The following is a 17432-nucleotide window of genomic DNA, read 5'->3' on the forward strand; positions in this document are numbered from 1 at the left end:
AGAGAGAAAGGAACTGGATTGATGCTTTTGCTCTTTCTTGTATGGGCCCATTGCTGCTTGCTACTGCAGAAAATGGTGTCTGCAACACTCCCACTGCTTGCTTCAGGGCAGTAAGATGGATGGAGTAGGAACAGGAATGGCTCGCCACAGAGCGTCACCATTACCACTGTCCAGTGTACCCCCTTCTTCCATTGATTTGTTACGAGCTGCTATCAAAATGTTCTTCTCTCTGTCTTGGGCTCTAGACATGGGACTTGGTTCTTAGACAGATATTTGCTGGACACTTGTTTATTTGTACTATATCTAAACATGTTACAAAGTAGGATCTAGGCCAGAGAGCAAGAGAAATAGGGTGGAATTATCTCAAAATATTTCTAAGTGTAGAAACAGCAAGGAAACAGTGGATTTTTGTGTCAGTCTTTTTGGCGTGCTTCGCATTGCAATCTTTCGACACTCAGTGAAATGAAAGAGCCTTCATGCGAATCACGCTTTCACGGAGACTCCCGGCGCGTGACTCATCCAAAGTGGCTGCAACTGGGTGCTGCTAACAAGGGGAACTACATTTAAACACTGAAGATGCACACACTATCAGACATGCCAGGAAATGGCACCTGATAGAGCATCTCCACGAATTACAGAGAGCAAGTTAGGACGGCTGTTGGATGCCATGAAGGAGAGGAGGGCCATCTTCTTCCCCTGGGATGGTTGGCGGCGGCCCAGGGGTTGCAATGCCGCTTGGGAAGTGGTGGCAGCAACAGAGTGCCTCTACCCTGGCGCGGAGCACCAGCATCCAGTGCAGAAAAAAAATCAATGACCTCATTTGGGCACAGTAAGAATACCAAGTTAAAGTCCAACAGGTTTATTTGGTAGCAAAAGCCACGAGCTTTCGGAGTGTTGCCCCTTCATCAGGTAAGTGGGAGTTCAGTTCACAAACAGGGCATTTAAAGACACAAACTCAAATTACAAAATAATGGTTGGAATGCGAGTCTTTACAGGTAATCAAGTCTTAAACGTACAGACAATGTGAGTGGAGAGAGGGTTAAGCACAGGTTAAAGAGATGTGTATTGTCTCCAGACAGGACAGTTAGTGAGATTTTGCAAGCCCAGGCAAGTCGTGGGGGTTACAGATAATGTGACATGAACCCAAGATCCCGGTTGAGGCTGTCCTCATGTGTGCGGAACTTGGCTATCAGTCTCTGCTCAGCGACTCTGCGTTGTCATGTGTCGTGAAGGCCGCCTTGGAGAACACTTACCCGAAGATCAGAGGCCGAATGCCCGTGACCGCTGAAGTGTTCCCCAATAGGAAGAGAACACTCTTGCCTGGTGATTGTCGAGCGGTGTTCATTCATCCGTTGTTGTAGCGTCTGCATGGTCTCCCCAATGTACCATGCCTCGGGACATCCTTTCCTTTTGGGCAGCCAGGGTGAGTGTCCATCCCTTCCCAGAAGCCGTCTCATTTGGGAGAGAGGGAAAAAAGCTGGTTGGCCGATCAGGTGACAAGAAGGTTTTTTTTTTTCATTTTCAGTTCTGAGCTGCAGGTTTGAGTTTTAGTTTAGAAGAGAGTGGACATCAGACTGAAAGCAGTGTCTCCTTTCTCTCCCTGGTTTTGGGAAATTCTTCTTCTGTTTAGCTGAAAGTCTTCCTAGAGTAGAAAATCTGTTGTTGGGGGGCTGGACCAAGAGTCTCTCTGGTTCTTTGGGAAACTGTCTTGTCTTCAGATTGTTCTGGATCTGAAGGGCATTGGACTGCAGAATTCAACTAACGGCCTCGATCCCAGTATCAAGTAGGCTTTAATCTGCGCTGTGTCAAACCTGTGAAAAGGGTTTATTTTGTTATTTATGGGTTTTGGTTTTAAGCGTTATGTACTGGTGTGGTTGGTTTGTTCATGTTTGTAATTGATAAAAGTTATTGCTAATTTTCTTACTATACATGTTAACAACATTCTTAAGTAAACTTTGTTTGATAAAAAGCTCCCTAGTGGGTCTTTTGAATCACACCTGAAGTGAAACAGCTCATGCTTATCCTAGCCAAATTCAAGATGCCAAACTTACGATTCAGGCGGACTTCATAAAACACTTTGGAGTTTCTGACCCGAGCCATGACACCAGTTACAGTGGGCCATGACTGCATGCCTTGGAAGATTGCTGGAGACACAGTGGGCCACGGCTCCACGCCTTGTAAGCATGGCCCAGTCACAGTGGGCACTTGTGTGGGACTTGAGAGCTTGGCCCCAGTCTCAGAGGGCTATCACTAAGGGCTCATACACCATGGGGCAGATGCAGTTGGACCTCCAGGACTGGCAGAGGCAGGTGATGCAGGGGCTTCTGAGCTGACTCCTGCTGCCCCACGATCCCATGAAGTATGGCTGGGTCCCACAGGCACCCAAGGGAGGAGGAAGAATTGGAGCCCATGTAAGGGCCTTCCACCCAGGAGACACTGGCCATCTCCAGACCTTCCCAATCCCCCCTTCCTGACACTGGTGCATCTCATGGGTAGCAGGATGAACCGGGTGGCACGGCTACATCTGTGACACCTAAACGTCAGCCAGGGCCCTCCAGGTCCTGGCCTCTTAGGGAACGCCTGCCAAGGGCATCACAGACGTGAAATACAGCTGACTGCCTCGACCTCTGTTGGGCATCCTGAGAGGGCACCTAGACAAAGCAGTAGGACCCATAAGGTGAAGAATTGTCGGTTCATCAAGATGGCACAGGTGAAGGCAGGCTCTTGTTAGGATTCTGTTAATTGTCACTGAGAAAATCACTGTTAAATGCAATTGCTCCGTACAGCTGTAACTATGTATTGAAGCTCGGAGCATTATTCTGCGCGAGAGATGCCCTTTGGTCCACCAAGTCTGCGATCCCCAGTTCCCAGCACCTGTACCAGACCCTTGGCTGCATTGCTATTCCAAGCGCTCCCCCTGAGCTGTCCCAGCAGTCGGGGCTCTATAGGCCCACAGTGACAGACTGCCTGGCATGGCATCCTCATCACTCACTGGATCCTAGGACCAGCCCCCCTTGCGCCACCCCTTCCAACTCCTGGGGCATTGGACTGGATGGTGGTGCCCCCAACCCTCGCTCAGATGTGGGCCTGGTTGCCAGTGTGCAGTCAGAGAACATGTAGGAGTCAGACTTGTGTGCCACCAGGGCAGCATCACAGTGTGTTGCATAGTGAGTCGCCATCACCCTCCTGCTTGGTAACTAACAAGGCCAACCCAGGCCCATCACCCTGGTGTGATGTCAGTAGGTCTCATGGTGGGTCGTGTGGACAAGGTGAGGGTTATAGATTCCTGAGGGATGGTGGGAAGATGGGGGTTGGAGCTGGTGGACCCCATGCCTCCTATCGGGAGAACCTTATGATGATCAGAGCCCTCCTTGCCGCCTTGCCCTGCTGTCTCTCCTCTGGCTGCTCCTTGGACTCATCCTCCACATGCCTCTGGTCCTCCTCCTGCACCTCAGTATCGCCTGCCCAGTCCTCCTCCTTCAGGATGTCTCCCCTCCGCTGCGCACAGCAGACCACAATGATATGGGAGTCGTTCATGGGGCTGTCCTGGAGGGCATTGCCAGAGCGGTGCAAGCAGCAGAACCACATCTTCAGGGGCCCAAATGCACCCCTCCACAATGGACCGGGGGCAGCGTGGGCCTCATTATAATGGTCTCCACTTCGGTCTTGGGCTTCCACGTTGGCATCATCAGCTATGACCACATTGGATAGCTCTTGTCCCCCATGAGCCATCCCGGCAGCCTGGGCTGATCCTCAAAGACCCCGGGGATGTCAGAGCTCTACAAGATGAAGCTATAGTGCATGCTCCCTGGATGGCATGCACACACTTGCATGATGTTCAGCAGGTGGTCACACGCAATCTGAATGGTCAGCGAGTGGAACCCCTTCCAGTTAACGAAAGGCACTCCTTGATCATATGGGGCCTGACGGGTGATGTGTGTGCCATCTGTAGACCCCTACACATGGGGCATCCCGGCGATGGTGGCTAAGCCTGCAGCCTGGGCTTCCTGTTGGGCCTGGCCCACGTCATGCGAATCGAACTGCCTGCCCAGCTGTACAGGGCTTTCGTCACCTCATGGATGCACTTGTGCACAGAGGACTGGGAGATGCTGCCGAGGTCTCTGCTGGACACCTGGAAGGATCCGGTAACAATTGAGGGCTGCTGTGATAGATGGCAGGGTAACCATAGCAATGACATCACAGGGGGGGGAGGTTGGTGGGAGTCGATTGCATAAGCAATCCCTCGGGGATCATTCAGCAGCCGGGGGAATGTGTGCAACACAAGCCCCAAGCCAGCACCAACTCCTGACTTGAGATCCCCACTCACTAACCACCCCACCCCCCCCAAAACCCTTCGCCCATGCAAGCTGATCAGCCCACCTCGCACCATGGCAGTAGTTGAGACCACCCCCCCCCCTGCACCCCGGGTGTTGGTGCTCAGTGGTACTCACTTCCTCACTCTTCTTTGCTACTGCTGTGTCTGATGCACACTTTAGAGAGCAGCAGTAATTGATGCTGGTGTAACAATGCTGTTAGGGAAAGAATCCCAGGATTTTGACGCAGTGACAATGAAGGGACCGCAACATATTTCCAAGCCATGACAGAGGCTGTGGGAAGGGAGGTCTGCAGATAGGAGCTTGAGAAGAAGAGCTTGCAGAAGTGCAATCAAACCATAGAATGTTTCGGACCTTTGGTTCCGAGGCGATGGGTTGAAATTATCTAGAATGTGGCCCTCACCATATGCACGATGAGAAATCCCACCTCGATTTCTCTGTCCTGCTCACATCAACAGCATGGATACCCACGCAATGGGGACAAAAGTTGATTTGAAGAAAGAGTTGATTTTTTTCTGATATAAATACTTTTAATTTATTTTCACTTTTTTCTCTTTACCCTCTACGTCACACTCGCATTTGTTATGTCTTTTCTTATTTCTTCCCTCGTCTCCAAATCCCTACCTTAATTGCTCAATACTCCACAACCTTCTTGCTTTTCTGCCACTATCCAGACTTGATTATCTGCAGATACATCTACCTCTTCCCTCATTGCCTGTCTTCAGATCATCCGTAGGTCTCGTGAAGGGATTCTGCATTGTCTCATTATGAAGTGTAACTGCAAATGCCTCCTCCTACTTCCCCATTGAACTTTCCCATTGAAAGCAGCATGTCGACTGGAGCTTATCTCACCAGTCACCTTCCTGTTCACCACATCCCTCCAGTGTATTCAGCAGCCGGGGGATCCAGTGGATTCTTCCAGTGTATCAGCTCTTGCCATCCTGAAACAGATCTGCCTCCACAGTATTCATTCACTTGTGTAAGAAGCCCTTGCCATCAATTAGCATACTGGGATGATTGTATCAATATCATGACATCTCAGAACAATTTATAACTTGAAGTTTACGATATATTTGTATTTGTGTCTTAAAAAAAGTGAAACATTTAAATATTTTGTCAGCTTGGTTTTGTGAATTCTGGAAGCCCAGTTTGTATATAAGCATTTTAATGAGATTTTATAACCCTGGAAGTGATGAAGTAGCTTAAAAAATGGTTGATAGCTTAGTGAATTTACAAAAAACATAAAGTAGAAAAAAAACTGGACTGTTGCCTAGTGACAGAAGCACAGTGATACACAGAAACAGAGATGAATGGGTTAGCGAAGCATTTTGTACAGTCTGTTAAACACTCCTTGGTTGGGGGTGGGGGTGTCATTGACCCGAAGATTAAACCAGTTCTTGAGTGTCTATAAGAACACTCCCCATGCAACAACTAAATGGTCTCCGGCGGTGTTAATGTTTGGGAGACAGTTGCGTACAATGTTTGACCCACTGAGGCCTGATGAGTCAAGACGAGTAGTGCAGAGGAACCAGGAGGCACAGATGGACCTTCGATCCGAACAGGCCAAGCTGAGGGCATTTTAGAAGGTGAGTTGGTACTTGCCAGAAACTATGCTTGGAAGAGAAGTGGGTTCCAGCCACGATTGTAACCAAGGCAGGTTCATTGTCCTATACGGGAGTTAGTTTGGTGTCGGCATGCAGACCTACAGTTGGTGGCTCCACATCAAGGAGTGGAGGTCCCATCTACAAGTTCAGGGGTGGTCTGGATGGTGCCAGCAGAGGTACCAGGAGAGGGAGTCATGGAATCAGTAGTTCCTTCTTCTACAGAAGAAACTGGGGGGCCGGCATTAGTGACCAACTATGTGCAGGAAGACGGATCACCAATGATGGCTTTGTCAAGAGCATGATTGCAGAAGAGGGAGATAATGTTGGTTCCAGTTCCCAAGAAACAACCCCTATGGGACTGTTGTCCTCCTGACAGACTGATCATGTCACTGTAGAATGGATGTAAGGGTGGGGAACCAAAGAAAGGAATGTATTATACTATTAAAATATTGTGGGTTCATCACAATGTTTTGGAAAATTATGTAAAAAAATAAATGTGTAATTATATGTAAATAATTAAAATGCTATTGCGGTCATGGGGATTGTTGTTCAGAGGGGAGAGGTGTTATAAATGTTGGGGCATTGACCATTTAAGGGAATGGATCAGGTGACCCTGTGTGTGGGGTGATCTGCCCGGGGACCCTCCTGAGAGGGCAGTTGTCATTTGGAGTGTGGAGCGAGTAAGACTGCAATAACTACCTGTGTTCCCTGATGCCTGTCTGTGGAGTGAGTTCTTGAGGATACCCCTCTGTAGTAAAGAATTTATCATAATCTTTTGGTCACCTGTCCTAATATCTCTTCATTTCAGATTGGCTTAAAAGTGGCTGTGAAGCAGCCTGAGATATTCTAATGTGGTAACTGTGTTGTATAAATTCTCAAGTTGTTGCTGTGACTGTTCTCTTTTCATCCTTTTATTGATTTATTTAATAGTGTCACAAGTAGGCTTAGATTAACACTATATGAAGTTACAATGAAAATCCCCTAGTCGCCACACTCTGGCGCCTGTTTGGGTACAAACGTTCTGAATTTATGATCTGAACGTTCCATTCAGAGTCGGAACAACAATTTCTGATTCTGTGCAGACAAGAAATAAACAATCTTAACATTCTCTGATTCCTCTTTCCTTCTTCAAATCAAGTTGACATTGTGGCGAATTTGCAGTTTTTGTTAATGTCAGGCCTTCTGTTGCAGAAGGTTCAAAACTGCTTTAAGACTCAGATTGTGCTCTTCAATGATTGCTCCATAGACCAGGATGTCATGTGACATTCCCTTAAGCCCCAGCAAGGTGATTCATATTGTTTGCTGGAAATTTTTGGGTGCCAAAGTTATGCCAAACGGTAAACAATTAATGCAAAATCTGCTGAATGGCAAATGATTCAGATTATTCATCTAACGGCACCTGCCAAAACCTGATGTTGGCATTCAGTTCAAGAACATTGTACTCTTGCGCAGCTTAGCCAAGTCATTGTCCATTGAGGATATCGGGTGAATTTCCCCTGGCAAAGATTTATTAAGCTGAGTCAAGTCCACACAAATGCAAAGTGTCCCATTTGGTTTCAGGAACATCGTTGTGTTACATTTAGTCTTTGATCTTCCTAGACAAGTGAATAGTTTCAGAAAGTCCTTTTTGAAGTCAGATCCAGATATTTGCTGAGTGATTTTCTGAACCTTTGTGATGAGATTGAGGTTGGCACAGGCTTTTCAACTTGGAAGAGAAAATTCCTGATTGTGATGGACATATAATGTGTCCAGTATCTGTTTCCCATTGTATTGGAGCGTTGTCTGCAATGTTCCTTTGACTTGTAGCTTGATCCCGTCTGGACCAGAAAACTGGGTTGTAGTTGTCTTTCAGAGGCTGTGTTACCGGACACACTTCTTTATCGGGCAAGACTGTTACGCCTGCTGCTATATCCAATTTGAGATTAAAGGTATGTCCATTGACGCAGGGATCTGCATTCCAAGATGTGCATCTTTGATGTCACCCAGGAAACATTTTTATTCCTCTTCGTTTTGCGATTCCATCAATTTCATTGATGACCTTGTGTGTAAAGATTCTTTCATTATCCTCTTTATATGGATTGTATCCCAAACTGTTGAAGGAAGCCAGGCAGGAAATAGCGGATGCTCTGAGGATCATTTTCCATTCTCACTAGATACAGGTGAGATCCCAGAGGATTGTAGGTTTGTGAATTTTGTATCATTATTTAAAATGGGTGCAAGGGACAGACCGGTTATTATGGTTTTGGTAGTGGGCAGATTCTCTAACCCTTTCCTGTACTCTGTCTCTTTATTGTTTGAGATTCGATCCACTATAGAACATAAAACATAGACCATAGAACATATGTTCTATTTTCTATCTTTACTGATTGTGGCCACGGATTTTAGAGATGAGTTTTGTAGGAATAATGGTGTTGAAGGCTGAGCTGTAGTCAATAAATAGGAGTCTGACATAGGTGTCTTTGTTATCCAGATGTTCCAACATTGAGTGTAGGGCCGGAGAGATGGCATCTGCTGTGAACCTGTTGCAGCAATAGGCGAACTGTAGTGGATCCAGGCAATCCAGCCACCGGGCTATAGCTGTTAAGGCATGGTGCCTGGCTTTTCTTTGGTATAGGGATAATGGTCATCTTCTTGAAGCAGATAGAGACCTCAGATCGGTGTAAAGAGAGGTTAAAGATGTCTGCGAATACCCCACATCGGTACCCCATGTGATACCCCACATCGGTACCCCATGAATACCCCATGTGAATATCTCCACATCGTGAATACCCCTGCCAGCTAGTCCATGCAGGATCTGAGTGCTTATTTAGGTACCTGATCCAGGCCAGTCACTTTCCTTGGGTTGATTTTCGAGAAGGCTGATCTGATGGCTGCAATAGTGACCTCAGATCCCAGTTTGGCTGAGGCTTCCGGAGGGCGTGCTCTCACTGACCTCTTGCTCAAAATAGGCATAGAAAGCATTGAACGCATTGGGGAGGGGTGCATTAGTGCCAGCAATTCTACATGCCTTCAACTTGTAGCCTATTTTGTCTTGCAGACCTTGTCATAGTTGTTGAGAGTCCATGTGGCTAGCCTGGGTCTCTGGAATGGTCCGATACTGTCCTTTGGCATCTTTAATGGATCAATTCTGAAAGACAGGATAAAATATCATTTGGAAAGGCACGGATTGATCAAAGATATTCAGAGTGGTTCTGTAAAGGGAAGATTGTGTCTTCATGACTTAGTAATGTTTTTTGAGGAAGTAACAAGGAGGATTGATGAGAGTAGTTCAGTCGATGATTTTTGCGTGGATTTCAATGAGGCACTTGACAAGGTCCCACATTGGTCAGAAAAGTGGAATCTCATAGGATACAGGGGAAGGTGGCAGATTGGATCCAGAATTGACTCAGTGACAGGAAACAAAGGATAATGGTCAATGGATATTTTGTGAACGGAAAACAGTTTCCAGTGGTGTTCCATAGAACTCAGTGTTAGGGCCCTTGCTGTTTGTTGTACATGTTAATGATTTCGATGTAAATGTGGGAGGCATGTGTGGGAAGTTTGCAGATGCCACAAAAATTGGCTGTGTGATTGATAGTAAAGAGGATAGCTCTTGACTTCAGCTTGCTATCAATGGTTTGGTTGAGTGTGGAGAGAATTGGAAAATGGATATCAATTCAGACAATTGTGAGGTAAAGTATTTGGAAGGGCAAACAAAGCAAGGGAATACTCAATACACAAGAAGATATTGAGTGGGGTTGAGGAGGTGAGAGATTTTGGAATGCATGTCCATAGGTCCTTGAAGTTGACAGGGCAGGTGGACAAGGTGGTAAAGAAAGCAAATGGAATGCTTTCCCTTATTGGACGAAGTATTGAATACAAAAGCTGGGATGTAATGAAAGAGCTATTTAAAATGTTGATCAGGCCGCAGCTGGAATTTTGTGTACAGTTCTGGTCACCACATTACAGGAAAGATATGTACTCTGGAGAGAGTACAGAGGAGATTTACAAGAATGCTACCAGTGCTTGGAAATTGCAGCTATGAGGAGAGATTGGATAGACTAGGATTGGTTTCTTTAGAATTGAGGAGGCTAAGGGGTGACCTAATTGAGTTGTACAGAAAGTGGGACTGGAAGATCCCACTGCCGACAAAAGGCACGCTGCTTCCCGCCATGAGAATCACGTTGTGGGGAGGTCAGACTAACCACAGACCAGAAAATTTGGGCTATATATCTTTTCACCTTTTATGATGTGTGTTGGATATTTTCTTTAAAAGTGCTTTATAAACGTGAAGGTTTTTTTCTTTGTTTAAAGCATTGGTGGCTGGGAGAATGTCTGAGAATCCACATTCCATTTAATAATTGTATTATTAGGACAACGACTTCTGTTCTTTCAGATACACAGTCTATTATTCTGGTCTGTATGTGCTGGATCACGTCTGAGCTGAATCATAAATAACAACTTTCTGAAAATTAATTGTCCTCAGGATTAATAATTATAAAATTGGAATTAGAATTTGCTGTCTGATTTTGAAATGATTGTTCTCTTTCCTCGCAGGAAGCCCGAATGATATTTATTTCCTCCATCGGGAAGGGAACTTTGTATTGAACGGACCGGACAATCCCGGAAATGGCCCCATTGTCTGGGAATGGAGACCACACTCAGAGCAACAAACTACAAAACAACTAGGAACTTTTCACAGAGAGGGTCAGTGGTGGACTGTACAATGGAGTGATGAGTACAATAATATAACAGGCATTTCACAGAGCATCCATGAGGACTGGGGTACCCTGAATCTGAGAATCAGAAACCCCATCTTTGAACTTGCGGGATTGTTCACCTGGAGCCAGACACAGCCCAGTAAGAAAATCCTGAAACAATATGAAGTATTTGGGATCAAAGGTAAGGACAAGAACTGGTTAATGTGTTAATAATGTGATTTTATGTGAGCAATTCCACAATATACCTCACAGAATGTTGGGATCAAATCATGATTCCCCCCTTTCATGATGGCATAAATATGAGGTGGGAGCATCATATGAGGGTTAAACATGACACTAAGTTAGTATGTGGAGATGTCGGCGTTGGACTGGGGTGAACACAGTAAGAGTTTTAACCTGGTGTTGTTAAAACTCTTACTAAGTTAGTAAGCAGTCTCTCAAACTATTGAAATGGAGAGGGATGGAGTCAGTAATTAGGGAACAGAGATTGGCACAGGGACTGAAAACAGTAACTTAATTCTTTCCAATATTTAATCAGCCAGCACAGAATGAATCACACATGAAAGAAAGCCAAGTGGGTAAAATTTTCCTGTGTATTGGAACTAGTGGATGCATTAAGGGTTAGTGATGCTGATGATTAAAATGAACACTTCTTCATGTTCATGATGTTTTTACCCATTTTCATTCAATTCCTGAGAAATGGAGGGGATGGAGCTGCAAGTGTCCATATGGGGATTATTGCGAAGTTGGAAGATGATATCGTTGGTCTTCCAAGTATTTAGCTGGGGTCTATTTTGATTCATTTACATAAGGAATGTGACAACATGGGTAACGGAAGGGTTGAGAAAGTTGGTGGAAAGGTATTTCTGAGATTATCAGGTGGACACCAGGACAGTCAGCAGCAGCTAGAGGAGAGTGCAAGAGGAGGACACAATGACAGGCAATGACGGGGTGAGTGGGAAGAAAGTGTGCAAGGGCATTTGTGGTAGAGGATTCATTGGTGAGAGGAGTAGGCAGGTGCTTCTGTGGCAATAGATGTTACTCCAGGATGTTGTGTTGCCTCCTGGTTGCCAGAAACATGGATCTGCTGCAAGGGCATTCTGAAGGGGGAGGGTGAACAGCCAGAGGTCATGGTCTATGTTGGATCCAATGACATAGGAAAAAAGATATATTAGGCCCTGCAAGCAGATTCTAGGGACATTGAAAAACAGGATTTCAAAAGGTAGTAATCTCCAGATTACTCCTGTTCCATGCAACAGGAACTGAAATGTAGAGATATTGTGGAGGGAAGGCTTTAGATTCCAATGGCATTGGGACCATTTCTGGGGGAAGTGGACCTGTACAAGCTGGACAGCTTGCATCTAAACAGGAACAGAACTAACATCCTCGTAGGGAGATTCATGAGTGCTGTTGGGGTGGATTTAAATTGACAGGAGCATAGGATCCTGAGTAGTTCAGAGCGGAGAGAAGCTGAGATGGAATTAAAAGTTTAAACAACAGTGAGTCTGAGGCAGAGAAAACATCGGCTAGATAAGAAAGAAGCGAGTCTAGCAAGGCTAAATGGAACATATTTTAATTCAAGGAGCTCGAGGAATAAAACAGAAGAGCTGAGGGAACAGGTAGGCACGTGGAAGTCTGATATCATAGATATTATTGATATTTGATTTGAGTTATTATTGTCACATGTATTAACATACAGTGAAAAGCATTGTTTCTTGCGCGCTATACAGAGAAAGCATACTGTTCCTGGAGAAGGAAACGAGAGAGTGTAGATCGTAGTGTTAGAGTCATAGCTAGGGTGTAGAGAAAGATCAACTTAATGCAAGGTAAGTCCATTCAAAAGTCTGACAGCAGCAGGGAAGAAGCTGTTCTTGAGTCAGTTGGTACGTGACTTCAGATATTTTTCCCGACGGAAGAAGTTGGAAGAGAGAATGTCCGGGGTGCGTGGCGTCCTTAATTATGCTGGCTGCTTTGCTGAGGCAGTGGGAAGTGTAGACAGAGTCAATGGATGGGAGGCTGGTTTGCATGATGGATTGAGCTACATTCACGACCTGGGTAAAGAAGGTTTACTTTCGCAATCAGATATCCTAAGCACATGGCTTGCCCAGTGGAGTTGGTTTCAGATGATCATGGCCTCCATGCTGGTGCTCTTGGCTTCTTTGCAGGTGCTGATGTTAGTACACTTGTCCTGACAGCTGATACAGAGAATAGAGGTGCATAAGATTATGAAGGGAACAGATAGGATGGAGGGAAGACACTGTTTTCATTAGAAGAGGGGTCAACAACCATGGGGCATAGATTTTAGGTAAGAGGTAAAAGGCTAAGAGGGGAGTTGAGAAGAAACCTTTTCACCCAGAGGGTGGTGGGAGTCTAGAACTCACTCCCTTTTGTAACTAAGCAATATTTTGAAGGCATTGCCATGACCTGGAGGATTATGAGCCAAGTACTGGAAAATAGGATTAGTGTAGTCAGATCTTTGTTTTTCAGCATGGCCACAATGGGCTAAATGGCCTTCTACTGTGCTGTAAACATTTATGAATCTAGGAGCAGCATTTAAAGGAGGAAGAGGAGGGAAAAGGCAGCGAGGGGAATGAGGGAATATTATGTAAGAAATGCTAATTGTCATCACTAAGCACGACTGGTCAGTATTTGTCTGATTATATTTGTTCATAGTCAAAGACAATTTTTCATGCATTGTTTCAGTAGCTTATTGAGAAATTTATCTGTTTTTACAGTTGAGACTGATTCGCAGAGGCCTGTAGTGGGCAGTGACATCACTCTCAGTTGTACCATCTCCAGACTCTCAGATACTGTCAGTCTTCACTGGAAACAGAGAGACTCATCTCAGCAGAACAGGAGGAAGAACACTGAGGAGATCCATCTGAATAACACAGTCTATCTCATAGTCAGACATTTTGGAGCAGAAAATCAGAATCTGTTCACGTGGGAAGTGCAGGAAAAGAACTCCACTGTTCTGACTGGAAACACAAATGTTGATGTGGATCAGAGTAAGTCCAGCGCTCCCTTGCAGTAGTTATTAAATAGTTACTGAGATAAAACTGTTAGACACAAAGTAGAGTGAACACAAACACCACCATGGGCTTTTACTGCACAATGCGCTCTTTGTTTTTGCTCTGGGTCATGGGTGTAAATAAAATATGGGGACATGGAAAATTGATGTAACCAACCAGGTGGGTTCGGAGATTTATTTTAGTTCATTCCTTTGAATCAAAAGAATAAAATTCATCAATGAAATCAAACAAATGCTGTTCCAGTGAATACGAGAATCTCGAAATACAAACAAGTTAAAGGCTCCCAACACCATTGAGCCAGGATTTTCTGCTCCCATTTGTGGTGGATGTAATGGTGGGTTAGAATGAATAATCTTAACGAGATTGTAAAAACTGGGTTAAGGTCACCATGAAAGCAGTACATAATCGTCTGATTGTCAATGATGGCTCATGTTTTCAGCTCCTGAATGTTGGGATTGTAATTTCTATTCATTTGGATATAATTACAATGCCTCATTGCCAGAATATTTTCCCGATGGTGGACCATGAGCCTTTGTCAGTGTACAATCATGCTGATGTGTTTCACAATGGTACATAAGCTGTGTGTATCCGGAGACCTGCAATTTTCTCGAGCACCGCTTGATGAACGTGTTTTGGGCAGCACTCACATGATTCAATCACAAGCTTTGATTGCTTTGCCATATTGCTCTCAGGGAGGCTAGCTCGAAAGTCCAATCCCATCAGACCTGCAGTTAGGTGGGGGTGTCTTCTGAGCTGCTTCAGGTTGAGGGCAGAGTGAGTGGAGGTGGGAATGCCAGGCTGTCTGTGTTGGGTGGCGGAGGGGGACATGGGCATATGTTTCACAGTGCACGTGGCCTCACGGTCTTGAGAGCTGTGATGGAAATGGGGCATGGGCCCTCCACTTCAGAATGCGCATGGGCTAACTGATGAATAAGCATAACAAGAGAAATGATGTCAAGGGATATGGGGGAGGAGTAAGAGGTCTATAAGTGAGCTTGACATTCACATCCTCTGTGACAAAGGAGCGGGGATTTCCATTCTCGCACAAGAAAGGCCATCTAACCTGGCAATGAGAGCTCATCACCACCACCATCATGCTACTATCTGTGATTGTACAGATGAAAAGCATCATGAGACCAAAGTCATGTGCCTTGTCCACCAACTGACTGCAATGGGGTTGTGATTAAAGGAGCACCCAATTAAACTGTGCACTCCCTCAAAGTACAGTTACTGTATGAAGATAACAAGCAAATCCTGCAGGTTTGCACCAGATATCCAGGAAGGCCAGTGACTGCATTGTAAGTGAATGATATTAAGAGAGAGACAATGGAATCACATCTCATTTCCAGTTAAACATGCATCAAAAGCACAAATGCCATCCAGAGGCTAATTGTCATTTCCTGTGGAGATAATGGAAGATGTGTATCATCTCAACAGTAATGATATCCTGTGAACAACATCCTAGGCAGATGTTGGAGTTTCACCTTCAAGGAATATACAAAGACAGGGATAAGAGTCAACTGCAAAGTTCAGTTAGGGTTGGCTGGTGCAGGGTTGTCAGTGTGTGACCCAGGAGAAAAGACAGTAAAAGCTTTGCAGGTAGTCTCTCTCTCTCTCTCTGATTGTTGAAGCTGCCAAACCATCCCTGAACAAAAAAATAGGGCAGATTCTCAGGCAAACTGCAGAATATTGGAATCTAGAAACCCACCATTCACCTGCTGAAGTCAGCACTACTTATATCATGAATCACAATGGTTGCAATGTTTCATCATCGACTCCTCACAGGCAAGTCAAGGGTTGTTTTGTATCCCCTTTTCAGTACTTACTTACTTTGGACTCAATTCTCACTTGTAATCTCTATGAATGTATATGCATGTGTTTTATCATTTCTTCCATTAATAGTAAATAAACTTGCTCTTTCTTTAACTCAAGCCTTGTTAAATTGGTTAATTTTAAACCATAAATATTGAGATTGGGTAAAGGTATTCCATAAAGAAAATGGTGGAAGCTAAGACAGAGGTATAGATTCTTGACTAACAAGGAAGTCCAAAGTTATCAGGGGTAGGTGGAATGTGATGTTGTGACCACAATCGGATCATTAATCAATGTTGGAGCAGGGTTAGGCCAAATGGCCTATTCCTGCTGCTAATTTGTACGTTTCTATGTGAACATACTGCAATAATGAACATGCCACACTGTTCCAACAGAGGGTCAACTGCTTAACTTGAAAAAAATAATTGTTAACTGCTTTACTAAAGGTTAAACATTTGAGCCTCATTCAAGCTTACCCTTTCAGTATCAATTTGGACTGACTTTGCAATCCTTTTGGAACTGTCAATGTCTCCGTCTTCATTTGAACAACTTGATGGGGTCACGTTTGGGGCAGCTAAACATTGTGGCATAACCCAGTGTCTAAACAATAGTCAGTCTGTTTGAACAGTCAGTGTATCCAGATCCAATTCCCCTGTCCCGATGCTACTCTCCCAGCTGATGTTTGCCAGGAGGAGTGATGTTTGTTCCTGGGGAAATTCAGAACATCTGTATCTCAGCAGCTGTAAAATTCTAACCCCTTGTCTCATCTCTCTCTCTCTGTTACAGATTTACACAGTGTTAATTATACACTTTATCGAGCAAGCGCAAATCACAGTGAACTCGACCTAACTTGTGAAATTATTTCTGCAAACATTAAAACTAAATGGACCTGGTCATCGCGTTATTTTCAGAATGAAGAGAAAGAAATCGCTTCTATTTACAAATCTCAGCCCGTCAATGTAAGCAAGATCAACTTTGGGGATCGACTGGTCCCCACAGAGAGAAATTTCAATGGCAAGAACTTCAGCATGAGGATTGTCCCTGTGCAGTTTGAAGATGCTGGAGTTTACACATGTTCTCTGGGAACAAATAAACTGGTGACCATTAAACTGATCACAGTTAAAGGTAGGAGACAGAATGTTGCTGTTGTTTTCAATGATCAAGTCATTGTTTACAATCTAAATGATTTTCTTGTTTCCGCAGTCACAGCTGAGCCATCTGATGCAGTGAGTGAGGGAGACACCGTTACCCTGACCTGCTCTGTCTCTGATGTCACTGAATCAATGAGACTTGTTTGGATCAGCAGTGATGGGAAAACTGTTATGGAGAAAACATTGAAGGCTCAGAATCAGGAAGAGGTTTTGTTACAGCTGATTATTCAGAAAGCCGATAGAGACAGAAGGAATTGGACATGTGCTTTGTTTCATCGAAACACCCCCAAGATCTTCATTCCATATGATCTGAAAATTAACAGTAAGCAGCTCCTTTGTAATAAAGGCAAAATGCTGCATATTCTGGAAACCTGAAATAAAAAAATAAAATGCTGGATAAACTCAGCAGCTCTGGCAGCATGTGTGGAAATTGAAACTGAGTTAATGTTTTGGGTTAGTGCTCAGGGCGGCACAGTGGCTCAGTGGTTAGCACTGCTGCCTCACAGGGTTCAATTCTGGCCTTGGGTGACTGCCTGTGTGGAGTTTGCACGTTTTCCCTGTGTTTGCATGGGTTTGATTGGCGGTATTCAATTGCCCCTTCGTGTCAGGGTGATTAGCAGGGTAAATATGTGGTGTTACGGGAATAGAGCCTTGGTGGCAGTGTTGTCAGTGCAGGCTTGATGGGCTGAATGACTTCTTTCTGCGCTATAGGGACTCTATGATTCTATGATTCTACAGAACTGTCTGTCAAAACCTTCCAATTTAAATACCATTTGGTTTCTGGGCCTCCTTCTATGGG

General features: G+C 44.7%; 1 protein-coding gene across 1 annotated transcript in view; it reads left to right on the top strand.

The window, feature by feature from the left end:
- LOC144505023 (uncharacterized) overlaps positions 1-17432 on the top strand; it is a 296824-nt gene that overhangs the window by 58382 nt on the left and 221010 nt on the right. Inside the window, exons 7-9 of the mRNA XM_078230677.1 lie at positions 10475-10819; positions 13374-13646; positions 16269-16607. Coding sequence (XP_078086803.1) covers positions 10475-10819; positions 13374-13646; positions 16269-16607 — 957 coding nt within the window. The remainder of the gene's footprint in view (positions 1-10474; positions 10820-13373; positions 13647-16268; positions 16608-17432) is intronic.

Source organism: Mustelus asterias, chromosome 16, assembly GCF_964213995.1.
Source record: "Mustelus asterias chromosome 16, sMusAst1.hap1.1, whole genome shotgun sequence".
NCBI classification, from domain to species: domain Eukaryota; kingdom Metazoa; phylum Chordata; class Chondrichthyes; order Carcharhiniformes; family Triakidae; genus Mustelus; species Mustelus asterias.